At 48.5% G+C, this 12,659-nt stretch overlaps 1 protein-coding gene across 5 annotated transcripts in view; it reads right to left on the reverse strand.

Annotated features, from left to right (window-relative positions):
• The window catches only part of SLTM (SAFB like transcription modulator), a 312,645-nt gene that overhangs the window by 167,452 nt on the left and 132,534 nt on the right, over positions 1 to 12,659 (reverse strand). For all 5 annotated transcript variants that reach the window (XM_063926177.1, XM_063926176.1, XM_063926179.1 and 2 more), the window contains one exon: positions 11,158 to 11,245. In XM_063926177.1, the coding sequence (XP_063782247.1) occupies positions 11,158 to 11,245 (88 nt within the window). The remainder of the gene's footprint in view (positions 1 to 11,157; positions 11,246 to 12,659) is intronic.

Genomic DNA, 12,659 nt, shown 5'->3' on the forward strand with positions numbered 1-12,659 from the left:
AATGAATGGGAGTGGTGGACTGGAATACCCACGGAGTCACTAGGGCGTCCTCCGCCACTGCTTGACGCCGAAGCTTCTTGTTGAGACAAGAGGCCATCATGTCTATTTGGGGTACACCCCAAAGATCTGTTACCTCCTTGACCACCACTGGATGGAGACCACACTCTCCTGGATGGAGATAGTGTCTGCTGAGGAAGTCCGCTTCCCAGTTGTCTACTCCTAGAATGAAAATTGCTGACAGCGCCAGCGCGTGTTTTTCTGCCCAGAGGATGATTGTCACCTCCGACATTGCAGCTCTGCTCTTCGTTCCGCTTTGTTGGTTTATGTAAGCCACTGTCGTTACATTGTCCAACTGCACTTGAATGGCCCGATTTCTCAGAAGATGGGCCGCTTGGAGAAGTCCGTTGTAGACGGCTCTTAGTTCCAGAATGTTTATCGGCCGGCCGGCTTCCAGACATGACCAGCTTCCTTGGAAGGTTTCCCCTTGAGTGACTGCGCCCCAGTCCCGGAGACTTGCATCTGTGGTTAGAAGGATCCAGTTCTGAATCCCGAACCTGTGGCCCTCCAGAAGGTGAAACAATTGTAGCCAGGGGAGTGAAATCCTGGCCTTTGGCGACAGACGTATTCTCTGGTGCATGTGTAGATGAGATCCCAACCACTTGTCCAGGAGATACAGTTGGAAGGACAGAGCATGAAACCTCCCGTACTGTAGAGCCTCCTAAGAGGCCACCATCTTTCCCAGAAGGCGAATGCACCGATGAACAGACACCCGGGCTGGCTTCAGGACATCCCGGACCATTTTTTGGTATCACCAACGCTTTTTCCTCTGGAAGAAACACCCTCTGCACTTCTGTTTCGAGGATCATTTCAAGAAAGGACAACCTCCTGGTTGGTTCCAAATGTGATTTTGGAAGATTCAGGATCCAACCGTTTTCCCTGATTAGATGGGCCATGAGAACTATGGACTGGAACAGCTTCTCCTTGGACGATGCCTTTATCAGCATATCATCCAGATAAGGAATTATGTTCACTCCCTGTCTGCAGAGGAGAACCATCATTTCCGCCATCACCTTGGTGAATACCCTTGGTGCTGTGGAGAGGCTGAATGCAGGGCCTGGAATTGAAAATGACAGTCCAACAGTGCGAATCAGAAATAAGCTTGATGCGGCGGCCAAATCAGAATGTGGAGGTACACATTCTTGATATCCAGGGATACCAGGAATTTCCCCTCCTTCAGACATATCACCGCCCTTATGGGCCCTACACATTTGTCGATCAAACGCCGAGCTGCACGACGGCAGTCCCAGGGGGACGGGGGGTAGGGACGGGTGGGAGTGACGTCACACACACACACACACACACACACACACACACACACACACACACACACCCCCGGCTCCATAGAAGTGCAGGCAAATATGTACGGGATCGTCCATATTGGCCTGCATGCACAGCCGACGGGACACCAGCGATGAACGAGTGCTGGGCCGCGCATCGTTCACCGCTGGTGCCTCCACACTGAAAGATATGAACGATATCTTGTTCATATCTTTCACTGAGATCGACCAGTGTGTAGGGCCTATCAGATACTCCATTTTGAACTTAAAATCACTAAACCCCTTTCTGAGGGAGCTCAACTTCAAAATGGGCCTGACCGAATCATCCGGTTTCGGTACCACGAAAAGGTTCGAATAGTAACCTTTGTTTTGCATATGGGGAGGAACTGGTACAATAACCTGTGCCTCCAACTTCTGGATGGCTTCCTGTAGGATAGTCCCGTCTGCCAGCAAAGCTGGCAAGCCTGATTTGAAGAACCGGTGAGGAGGGAGATCTTGAAATTCCAGCCTGTACCCCTGGGACACAGTATCTTGCACCCAGGGATCCAGGCCGGACAACACCCAGACGTGACTGAAATGCCCGAGTCTCGCCCCCACCGGTCCCACCTCCAGGCTGCAAGGTCCACCGTCATGCTGAGGACTTTGGCGTACCCGAAGTAGGTTTCTGTTCATGGGAACCCGCCGCAGCAGGTTTCTTGGTTTTTGGTCGACCTCCTCTAAAGGTGTTACACGGCTTGGCCTTTCTTGCTTTGGCAGTCCGAAAGGACTGTGATGCAGCTGAAGAAAAGGGTTTCTTCGTAGCAGGTGCAGCCGAGGGAAGAAAGGGAGACTTGCCCGCTGTAGCCGTGGAAATACACGCATCCAACGCTTCCCCAAAGAGAGCCTGACCTGTGTAGGATAGGGTCTCCACACCTCTCCTGGATTCTGCGTCGGCAGACCACTGGCGCAGCCAAAGTCCCCTACAGACATGGAAGATATCCCTGCAGCCATGGAACCCAGGTCTTTCATGGATTCCACCATAAATCCTGCAGAATCCTGAATGTTACGTAAAAACAATTCAACATCACTTTTATCCATTGTATCCAAATCCTCAAGTGACGTGCCTGACCACTTTACTATAGCTTTGGAAATCCATGCACAGGCAATAGCAGGACGAAGTATCGCTCCTGAAGCAGTGTATATGGATTTGCGCGTAGTGTCGATTTTGAAATCAGCCGGCTCTTTTAAGGCAGTGGATCCTGGAACAGGTAAACTAACTTTGAGAGTCTGGATAGAGACGGGTCAACTATGGGTGGGTTTTCCCATTTTTTTCTATCCTCCTCAGAGAAGGGGAAAGCAACCAGAACCCTCCTAGGGATCTGGATTTTTTTCTCCAGGTTTTCCCATGCTTTCTCAAATATAGATTTTAATTCTTTACACGCGGGAAAGGTTAGTGAGGCATTCTTATTGTCAGTAAAGCAAAACGTGTTGTACCAGCAATATTCAATACATCTCTAATGGCCTCTATCCTCAACTGCACCCCTTTTGCAAGAGATGCTGCCCACCGCAGCACATCCCCCTCACCATCTGCCGTGTCAGAGTCGGTATCCGTGTCATCTTGCATAATCTGGGCAAAAGCACGTTTGTGGGAACATACAGTAGGAGGTCCTGAAGTAACAGAATCGGGCCAGACTGCCATAGAGTTCTGTAAAACCAGAGTTGAAGATTCATTCTGTGCAACCCTAGTAGAAATCTGAGAAATCAGTTTTAATAAAGGATAACCACTCAGGCTCCCTTGCTGGAATCTGCGCTAAGACAGTGCAATCCTGATTACATGGAATGGGATCATCCTGAGAGGACACATCCTCTGCAGCATACTACATAGAGTCCCTGGACAAAGCTTAATGGAGACCACAGACACTCCACACACACACACACTGGGGAGGACAGACCGTTTCACCCCCAAGAATGTCAAGAGAGACAACCCCTGGTACCGTAAGATAGCTGGAGTTGAATTGGAGGGACAGCTCTCACTGACCGTGCTTCTGCAGGCAGGAAAATAAGAATTTACTTACCGATAATTCTATTTCTCGGAGTCCGTAGTGGATGCTGGGGTTCCTGAAAGGACCATGGGGAATAGCGGCTCCACAGGAGACAGGGCACAAAAAGTAAAGCTTTAGGATCAGGTGGTGTGCACTGGCTCCTCCCCCTATGACCCTCCTCCAAGCCTCAGTTAGGATACTGTGCCCGGACGAGCGTACACAATAAGGAAGGATTTTGAATCCCGGGTAAGACTCATACCAGCCACACCAATCACACTGTACAACCTGTGATCTGAACCCAGTTAACAGCATGATAACAGCGGAGCATCTGAAAGATGGCTCACAACAATAATAACCCGATTTTTGTAACTATGTACAAGTAATGCAGATCATCCGCACTTGGGATGGGTGCCCAGCATCCACTACGGACTCCGAGAAATAGAATTATCGGTAAGTAAATTCTTATTTTCTCTATCGTCCTAGTGGATGCTGGGGTTCCTGAAAGGACCATGGGGATTATACCAAAGCTCCCAAACGGGCGGGAGAGTGCGGATGACTCTGCAGCACCGAATGAGAGAACTCCAGGTCCTCCTTAGCCAGGGTATCAAATTTGTAGGATTTTACAAACGTGTTTGCCCCTGACTAAATAGCCGCTCGGCAAAGTTGTAAAGCCGAGACCCCTCGGGCAGCCGCCCAAGATGAGCCCACCTTCCTTGTGGAATGGGCATTTACATATTTTGGCTGTGGCAGGCCTGCCACAGAATGTGCAAGCTGAATTGTATTACACATCCAACTAGCAATAGTCTGCTTAGAAGCAAGAGCACCCAGTTTGTTGGGTGCATACAGGATAACAGCAAGTCAGTTTTCCTGACTCCAGCCGTCCTGGAAACATATTTTTCAGGGCCCTGACAACATCCAGCAACTTGGAGTCCTCCAAGTCCCTAGTAGGCGCAAGGCACCACAATAAGCTGGTTCAGGTGAAACACTGACACCACCTTAGGGAGAGAACTGGGGACGAGTCCGCAGCTCTGCCCTGTCCGAATGGACAAACAGATATGGGCTTTTTTGAGAAAAAACCCACCAATTTGACACTCGCCTGGCCCAGGCCAGGGCCAAGAGCATGGTCACTTTTCATGTGAGATGCTTCAAATCCACAGATTTGACTGGTTTTAAACCAATGTGATTTGAGGAATCCCAGAACTACGTTGAGATCCCACAGTGCCACTGGAGGCACAAAAGGGGATTGTATATGCAATACTCCCTTGACAAACTTCTGGACTTCAGGAACTGAAGCCAATTCTTTCTGGAAGAAAATCGACAGGGCCGAAATTTGAACCTTAATGGGCCCCAATTTGAGGCCCATAGACACTGCTGTTTGCAGGAAATGCAGGAATCGACAGAGTTGAAATTTCTTCGTGGGGCCTTCCTGGCCTCACACCACGCAACATATTTTCGCCACATGTGGTGATAATGTTGTGCGGTCACCTCCTTCCTGGCTTTGACCAGGGTAGGAATGACCTCTTCCGGAATGCCTTTTTTCCCTTAGGATCCGGCGTTCCACCGCCATGCCGTCAAACGCAGCTGCGGTAAGTCTTGGAACAGACATGGTACTTGCTGAAGCAAGTCCCTTCTTAGCGGCAGAGGCCATAAGTCCTCTGTGAGCATCTCTTGAAGTTCCGGGTACCAAGTCCTTCTTGGCCAATCCGGAGCCATGAGTATAGTTCTTACTCCTCTACGTCTTATAATTCTCAGTACCTTAGGTATGAGAAGCAGAGGAGGGAACACATACACCGACTGGTACACCCACGGTGTTACCAGAACGTCCACAGCTATTGCCTGAGGGTCTCTTGACCTGGCGCAATACCTGTCCCGTTTTTTGTTCAGACGGGACGCCATCATGTCCACCTTTGGTATTTCCCAACGGTTCACCATCATGTGGAAAAACTTCCCGATGAAGTTTCCACTCTCCCGGGTGGAGGTCGTGCCTGCTGAGGAAGTCTGCTTCCCAGTTTCCACTCCCGGAATGAAACACTGCTGACAGTGCTATCACATGATTTTCCGCCCAGCGAAAAGTCCTTGCAGTTTTTGCCATTGCCCTCCTGCTTCTTGTGCCGCCCTGTCTGTTTACGTGGGCGACTGCCGTGATGTTTTTCCCACTGGATCAATACCGGCTGACCTTGAAGCAGAGGTCTTGCTAAGCTTAGAGCATTATAAATTTACCCTTAGCTCCAGTATATTTATGTGGAGAAAAGTCTCCAGACTTGATCACACTCCCTGGAAATTTTTTCCTTGTGTGACTGCTCCCCAGCCTCTCGGGCTGGCCTCCGTGGTCACCAGCATCCAATCCTGAATGCCGAATCTGCGGCCCTCTAGAAGATGAGCACTCTGTAACCACCATAGGAGAGACACCCTTGTCCTTGGATATAGGGTTATCCGCTGATGCATCTGAAGATGCGATCCGGACCATTTGTCCAGCAGATCCCACTGAAAAGTTCTTGCGTGAAATCTGCCGAATGGAATTGCTTCGTAGGAAACCACCATTTTTACCAGGACCCTTGTGCAATGATGCACTGACACTTTTCCTGGTTTTAGGAGGTTCTTGACTAGCTCGGATAACTCCCTGGCTTTCTCATCCGGGAGAAACACCTTTTTCTGGACTGTGTCCAGAATCATCCCTAGGCACAGCAGACGTGTCGTCAGGATCAGCTGCGATTTTGGAATATTTAGAATCCATCCGTGCTGTTGTAGCAGTATCCGAGATAGTGCTACTCCGACCTCCAACTGTTCCCTGGACTTTGCCCTTATCAGGAGATCGTCCAAGTAAGGGGTAATTAAGACGCCTTTTCTTCGAAGAAGAATCATCATTTCGGCCATTACCTTGGTAAAGACCCGGGGTGCCGTGGACAATCCAAACGGCAGCGTCTGAAACTGACAGTTCTATACCACGAACCTGAGGTACCCTTAGTGAGAAGGGCAAATTTGGGACATGGAGGTAAGCATCCCTGATGTCCTGGGACACTATATAGTCCCCTTCTTCCTGGTTCGTTATCACTGCTCTGAGTGACTCCATCTTGATTTGAACCTTTGTAAGTGTTCAAATTTTTTTAGATTTAGAATAGGTCTCACCTAGCCTTCTGGCTTCAGTACCACAATATAGTGTGGAATAATTACCCCTCCTACAACAAGGAAAGGGGTATTTGATTATCACCTGCTGGGAATACAGCTTGTGAATTTTTTCCCATACTGCCTCCTTGTCGGAGGGATACCTTGGTAAAGCAGACTTCAGGAGCCTGCGAGGGGGAAACGTTTCGACATTCCAATCTGTACCCCTGGGATACTACTTGTAGGATCCAGGGGTCCTGTACGGTCCCAGCGTCAAGCTGAGAGCTTGGCAGAAGCGGTGGAAGGCTTCTGTTCCTGGGAATGGGCTGCCTGCTGCAGTCTTCTTCCCTTTCCTCTATCCCTGGGCAAATATGACTCTTATAGGGACGAAAGGACTGAGGCTGAAAAGACGGTGTCTTTTTCTGCAGAGATGTGACTTAGGGTAAAAACGGTGGATTTTCCAGCAGTTGCCGTGGCCACCAGGTCCGATGGACCGACCCCAAATAACTCCTCTTCCTTTATACGGCAATACACCTTTGTGCCGTTTGGAATCTGCATCACCTGACCACTGTCGTGTCCATAAACATCTTCTGGCAGATATGGACATCGCACTTACTCTTGATGCCAGAGTGCAAATATCCCTCTGTGCATCTCGCATATATAGAAATGCATCCTTTAAATGCTCTATAGTCAATAAAATACTGTCCCTGTCAAGGGTATCAATATTTTTAGTCAGGGAATCCGACCAAGCCACCCCAGCTCTGCACATCCAGGCTGAGGCGATCGCTGGTCGCAGTATAACACCAGTATGTGTGTATATACTTTTATATGATATTTTCCAGCCTCCTGTCAGCTGGCTCCTTGAGGACGGCCCTATCTATAGACGGTACCGCCACTTGTTTTGATAAGCGTGTGAGCGCCTTATCCACCCTAAGGGGTGTTTCCCAACGCGACCTAACTTCTGGCGGGAAAGGGTATACCGCCAATAATTTTCTATCGGGGGGAACCCACGCATCATCACACACTTCATTTAATTTATCTGATTCAGGAAAAACTACAGGTAGTTTTTTCACATCCCACATAATACCCTCTTTTGTGGTACTTGTAGTATCAGAAATATGTAACACCTCCTTCATTGCCCTTAACGTGTGGCCCTAATAAGGAATACGTTTGTTTATTCACCGTCGACACTGGATTCAGTGTCCGTGTCTGTGTCGACCGACTAAGGTAAACGGGCGTTTTAAAACCCCTGACGGTGTTTTTGAGACGTCTGGACCGGTATTAATTGTTTGTCGGCCGTCTCATGTCGTCAACCGACCTTGCAGCATGTTGACATTATCACGTAATTCCCTAAATAAGCCATCCATTCCGGTGTCGACTCCCTAGAGAGTGACATCACCATTACAGGCAATTGCTCCGCCTCCTCACCAACATAGTCCTCATACATGTCGACACACACGTACCGACACACAGCACACACACAGGGAATGCTCTGATAGAGGACAGGACCCACTAGCCCTTTGGAGAGACAGAGGGAGAGTTTGCCAGCACACACCAAAAAACGCTATAATTATATAGGGACAACCTTATATAAGTGTTTTCCCTTATAGCATCTTTTTATATATTTCTAACGCCAAATTAGTGCCCCCCCTCTCTGTTTTAACCCTGTTTCTGTAGTGCAGTGCAGGGGAGAGCCTGGGAGCCTTCCCTCCAGTCTTTCTGTGAGGGAAAATGGCGCTGTGTGCTGAGGAGATAGGCCCCGCCCCTTTTTCGGCGGGCTCGTCTCCCGCTCTTCAACGGATTCTGGCAGGGGTTAAATATCTCCATATAGCCCCCGGAGGCTATATGTGAGGTATTTTTTGCCAAAAAATAGGTTTACATTGCCTCCCAGGGCGCCCCCCTCCCAGCGCCCTGCACCCTCAGTGACTGCCGTGTGAAGTGTGCTGAGAGCAATGGCGCACAGCTGCAGTGCTGTGCGCTACCTTAAGAAGACTGAGGAGTCTTCTGCCGCCGATTCTGGACCTTCTTCTCTTTTCAGCATCTGCAAGGGGGCCGGCGGCGAGGCTCCGGTGACCATCCAGGCTGTACCTGTGATCGTCCCTCTGGAGCTAATGTCCAGTAGCCAAAGAAGCCAATCCATCCTGCACGCAGGTGAGTTCACTTCTTCTCCCCTAAGTCCCTCGTTGCAGTGATCCTGTTGCCAGCAGGACTCACTGTAAAATAAAAAACCTAAGCTAAACTTTTCTAAGCAGCTCTTTAGGAGAGCCACCTAGATTGCACCCTTCTCGGCCGGGCACAAAAATCTAACTGAGGCTTGGAGGAGGGTCATAGGGGGAGGAGCCAGTGCACACCACCTGATCCTAAAGCTTTACTTTTTGTGCCCTGTCTCCTGCGGAGCCGCTATTCCCCATGGTCCTTTCAGGAACCCCAGCATCCACTAGGACGATAGAGAAAATAGTGCTGAACGCTGCAGAGTCCGCTCTGAGGAGAAGCTCCGTCCCTTTTCATGGCGCTGTCTTCCCGCTCTTCTGAAGATTATACTGGCCTGAGGAAAAGTGCTGGCAGCAATCCTGGGACCCTGACATGCTTGGTGGTCAGTGTAGGCGCTGGCTCAGGCCGCCCCTCACAGCACCGCACTATGTACCACTGCGCTCCCTACCCTGTTGCCGCCATCTTCACACCAGCTCCCTACTGGTCAGGGGGGCCGGTGAACTCGCCACTGATCTTCTGGCTCTGTAAGGGGGTGGCAGCATGATGCTGGGGTGAGCAATCCCCTGTGGCGGGGAATGTTCGATACCCCTCAGGAGCTCAGTGACCTGTCAGCAGAGACAGTAGCTCAGACCCCGCAGGGCGGACACTACTCCCCCTTTTAGTCCCTCGAAGCAGGGAGGCTGCTGGCAACAGCCTCCCTGTAAAATAATAAACTAAAAAAAAAAAAACACTCTGGAGAGCTTCCCTAGTTGTGACCGGCTCCTACGGGCACATTTTCTAAACAGAGTCTGGAAGGAGGGGCATAGAGGGAGGAACCAGCCCACACTCCTAAACTCTTAAAGTGCCAATGGCTCCTAGTGGACCAATCTATATCCCATGGTACTAATGTGGACCCCAGCATTATCTATGGCGTAAGAGAAATTACTCTTTCTACTGAAAACACACAGGTTCAGAGAAACTATTTTTTGTGAGAAACAGCCCCATTTTTGCTTGGAAACGGGGCAGTTTCCGGGGATTTGGTTTCGCCTGCAAAACTAAATCCCAGATGACCGCGCACAACCTGCAGTGTCCCATGCCTGCCGCAGCAGGCTGGGAATGCAGGCATTGCGCCGTGGCCCAGAAGCTGCATCTCAGCGCGGTGAGACCCTGGCAGGGAAGACAAAGCAGTGCCGTTACCCGCATCCCCCAGTCACATGAAGGGGGAGCACCCATGTGACCAGTGGGAGGGTTAGGGAGCCGGAGGAGCAGCGCTGCACCGGGAGTTGTCAGCAGCCGGCACCCACTGCAGCAAAAAGTAATCCCCAATAAGCCACCACTCGTGCTGGCTTATTGGGGCTAATAGGATAGCCCCCGGCAAGACAATTAGCCCCAGTAAATTACCGGGGCTAATTGGATATCCCCCTTAACCTTCGGCGGGGATAAGCAGAATGATGCACCTTCGGAGGGGATAAGCAGAAATGTGTTAATCACAATTAAATAGCTCCAACCACTTAACCTGGAAACTACATCCCCACGATAAGAATGGCTACAGCAAACAGGACATCTTTAAACAAAAACTGCTTGGATGACTGCATATAGCGCCCTTCTTTTGGCCTTAAGATTGGCTGCCAATGACAGTTGAAGATCTAGTAGTCTTAAATGTGCACTCAAAACATTGAGTACTTCTAGTTTCTCCATGTTATATTTAGCAGTCTTCCCAGGAAACATTTCCAAGCATTCATTTATACTGTAACAGTTTTTGTTTTGTTTTTTTGTTTTTAAGCCAGCTGCTTGTGGGGATATTGTGGGAACCATAGATACCAGTCTGTTATGGGCCGTCTATCACAGTAGTGCAGACAGGACAGACCTCTCCTGCATGACAGACTACTGACTTTGTTACACTATTAAAACATTGAAGCATGCATTTTCTCCCCCACTCCTACACACAAACACACAATAACACTTTACATCAATAGTTTTGTGTTAAGAAGGGGAATGTGCATTAGCAGGATATTGCAAACCTACTTTTTTGGCAACATAGGGGTATATTCAATTAAAGTCTGATCCATTCCGACATGTATTTGTCGGAATGGAACAGACAACCCCTATTCAATCTCATCTTAATTCGACTTTTTCAAGTCAAATTTAGATGGGACGCAGGAGGAGGAGAAGGGGGGCGAGCCGCGGGGGGACAGCCGGCGGGCATACAGGGAGATAAAGCCGCCCGACCTCACGGCAGCTTCCACCCGGCTCCAACAGCGTGCTGGAGCCAGGTGGAAGCTGCCGTGAGGTCGGGCGGCTGAGTGACATCCTACTGCAGCGCTACTGATACATTTTGCAAAATATTGAATAGGTCGAATCAGGATTCGACCTGAAAACGTCGAAAACCAACGTCTTTTCGACAGACGGCAGTTTTCGACTTCAATTGAATATACCCCATAGTATTTAATGGAGGAAAAAGACCAGTACTAATAAATGCAAATACATGTTTCAGAAAGGCTACAAACCTTTGTTCTTCATCAGTTTCTTTGAAGGAGTATCGCTACTGGCAGTTATTTCAATGTTGTCAGGATCACCCCCTTCTTCCTCAATTGCCTTTAATTATAATAAAAAATAAAAATTATAATACCATAAAGTACCTGTTTATGTATACTATTCAGTTATTTGAAAATCCAATAGTACATTAATAAAATAATAATTAAATAGAAGTTAACATTTAACCCAGTGGTTCCCGAACTTTATTGAATCACAGTGTCCTAGAGTATCAGAATACCAAAAGCTTATTTTTGAGAAATTCAGAAGAAAAAAAAAAATGAAAAGTAAATTGCATTTATATGTCATACTTAAGCTGGGTACACACTGGAGCAATGTGTACCCAAACGATATGTCAGTCGACAGGCCAACTTATTGTATACACCAGAACGATGTGATGAAGGACAGAATGCCAACTGGAAGATACTGCAAGCGAACGCTGGAGCCGTACACACTGAATGATCCAACCGATACGCTATTCCGATTCGGCAGGAAACGTGTCACGCCAAGATCGCTCCAGTGTGTACACAGATTGCGTATCAGCTATGTGGGAAGGCACAGGATTAGCTTTTGTTTATCTACATATTTTAAGATGGGAAGACACAAGCACTAGTTTTGCCTATCACACCAATAATGTAAATTAGCCCTGAACCACCAACCCAGTTTAGGACCCACTGATTTAACCCATGCAGGTGCACATGTAGCTCCTTGGGGAGGAGAACTTGGAAGTAAGGGTAATATGTAGCCCTTAACATTTCAGGATGCATATCATTTTTAAGAAAAAAATAGCAGCCTTCATTCTAATTGAATTTCACAATTACAAAATACTTTTCATCCAGCCTCAAAGTAAATTAATGATTCTCTAGTATAAAGCTGTGTACACACTAGGCAGATCATACCGACATATCGGACACATCGTCTAGTGTGTGCCCACTACGTCACTGACAACTAGCGCTCCCGCGGGTCATGCATGTAGAGCCCCATGCTGCCCGCAGCGGCAAGTGTGTATGCACTTGCAGATGCCGGCTCCTATCATCGCCGATGTCGGGCTGGGTACACATTGTATCCATTCCCACTCTATGGGTGTTGTGGACACCCACCAGTGGAAATAGCCCTGTTGCACCGGGATTCCAGCTGGCAGCAGTCAGTAAATTAAATGCATCCTGGGTGACTTATGGGTCATATATAGCTCAGGGTGATAAAAACATGCTAGTGCTTAACTTACTGAAGAGTCCTAACTGCACGCGACTCCCTCTCTGGTAAGTGACATTGAGATCATTCCCACTTTTCATTTGCAATCAAATATAAATTAATATTTTTGTCAACAGTTGAGAATCTTCCCAATCACACTGCAGACAATCTGCCCTTCGTTTCCACTGGCGCACTTTAAGAAATTATGTAATTATACTGGGCGTGAGGTTTAGAGAGGTAAAAAACCTTGCATACCTCACATCCAATTTTGGATTTACATGGGTTT

The sequence above is a fragment of the Pseudophryne corroboree genome, chromosome 6 (genome assembly GCF_028390025.1).
Source record: "Pseudophryne corroboree isolate aPseCor3 chromosome 6, aPseCor3.hap2, whole genome shotgun sequence".
In the NCBI taxonomy this organism is placed as follows: Eukaryota; Metazoa; Chordata; class Amphibia; order Anura; family Myobatrachidae; genus Pseudophryne; species Pseudophryne corroboree.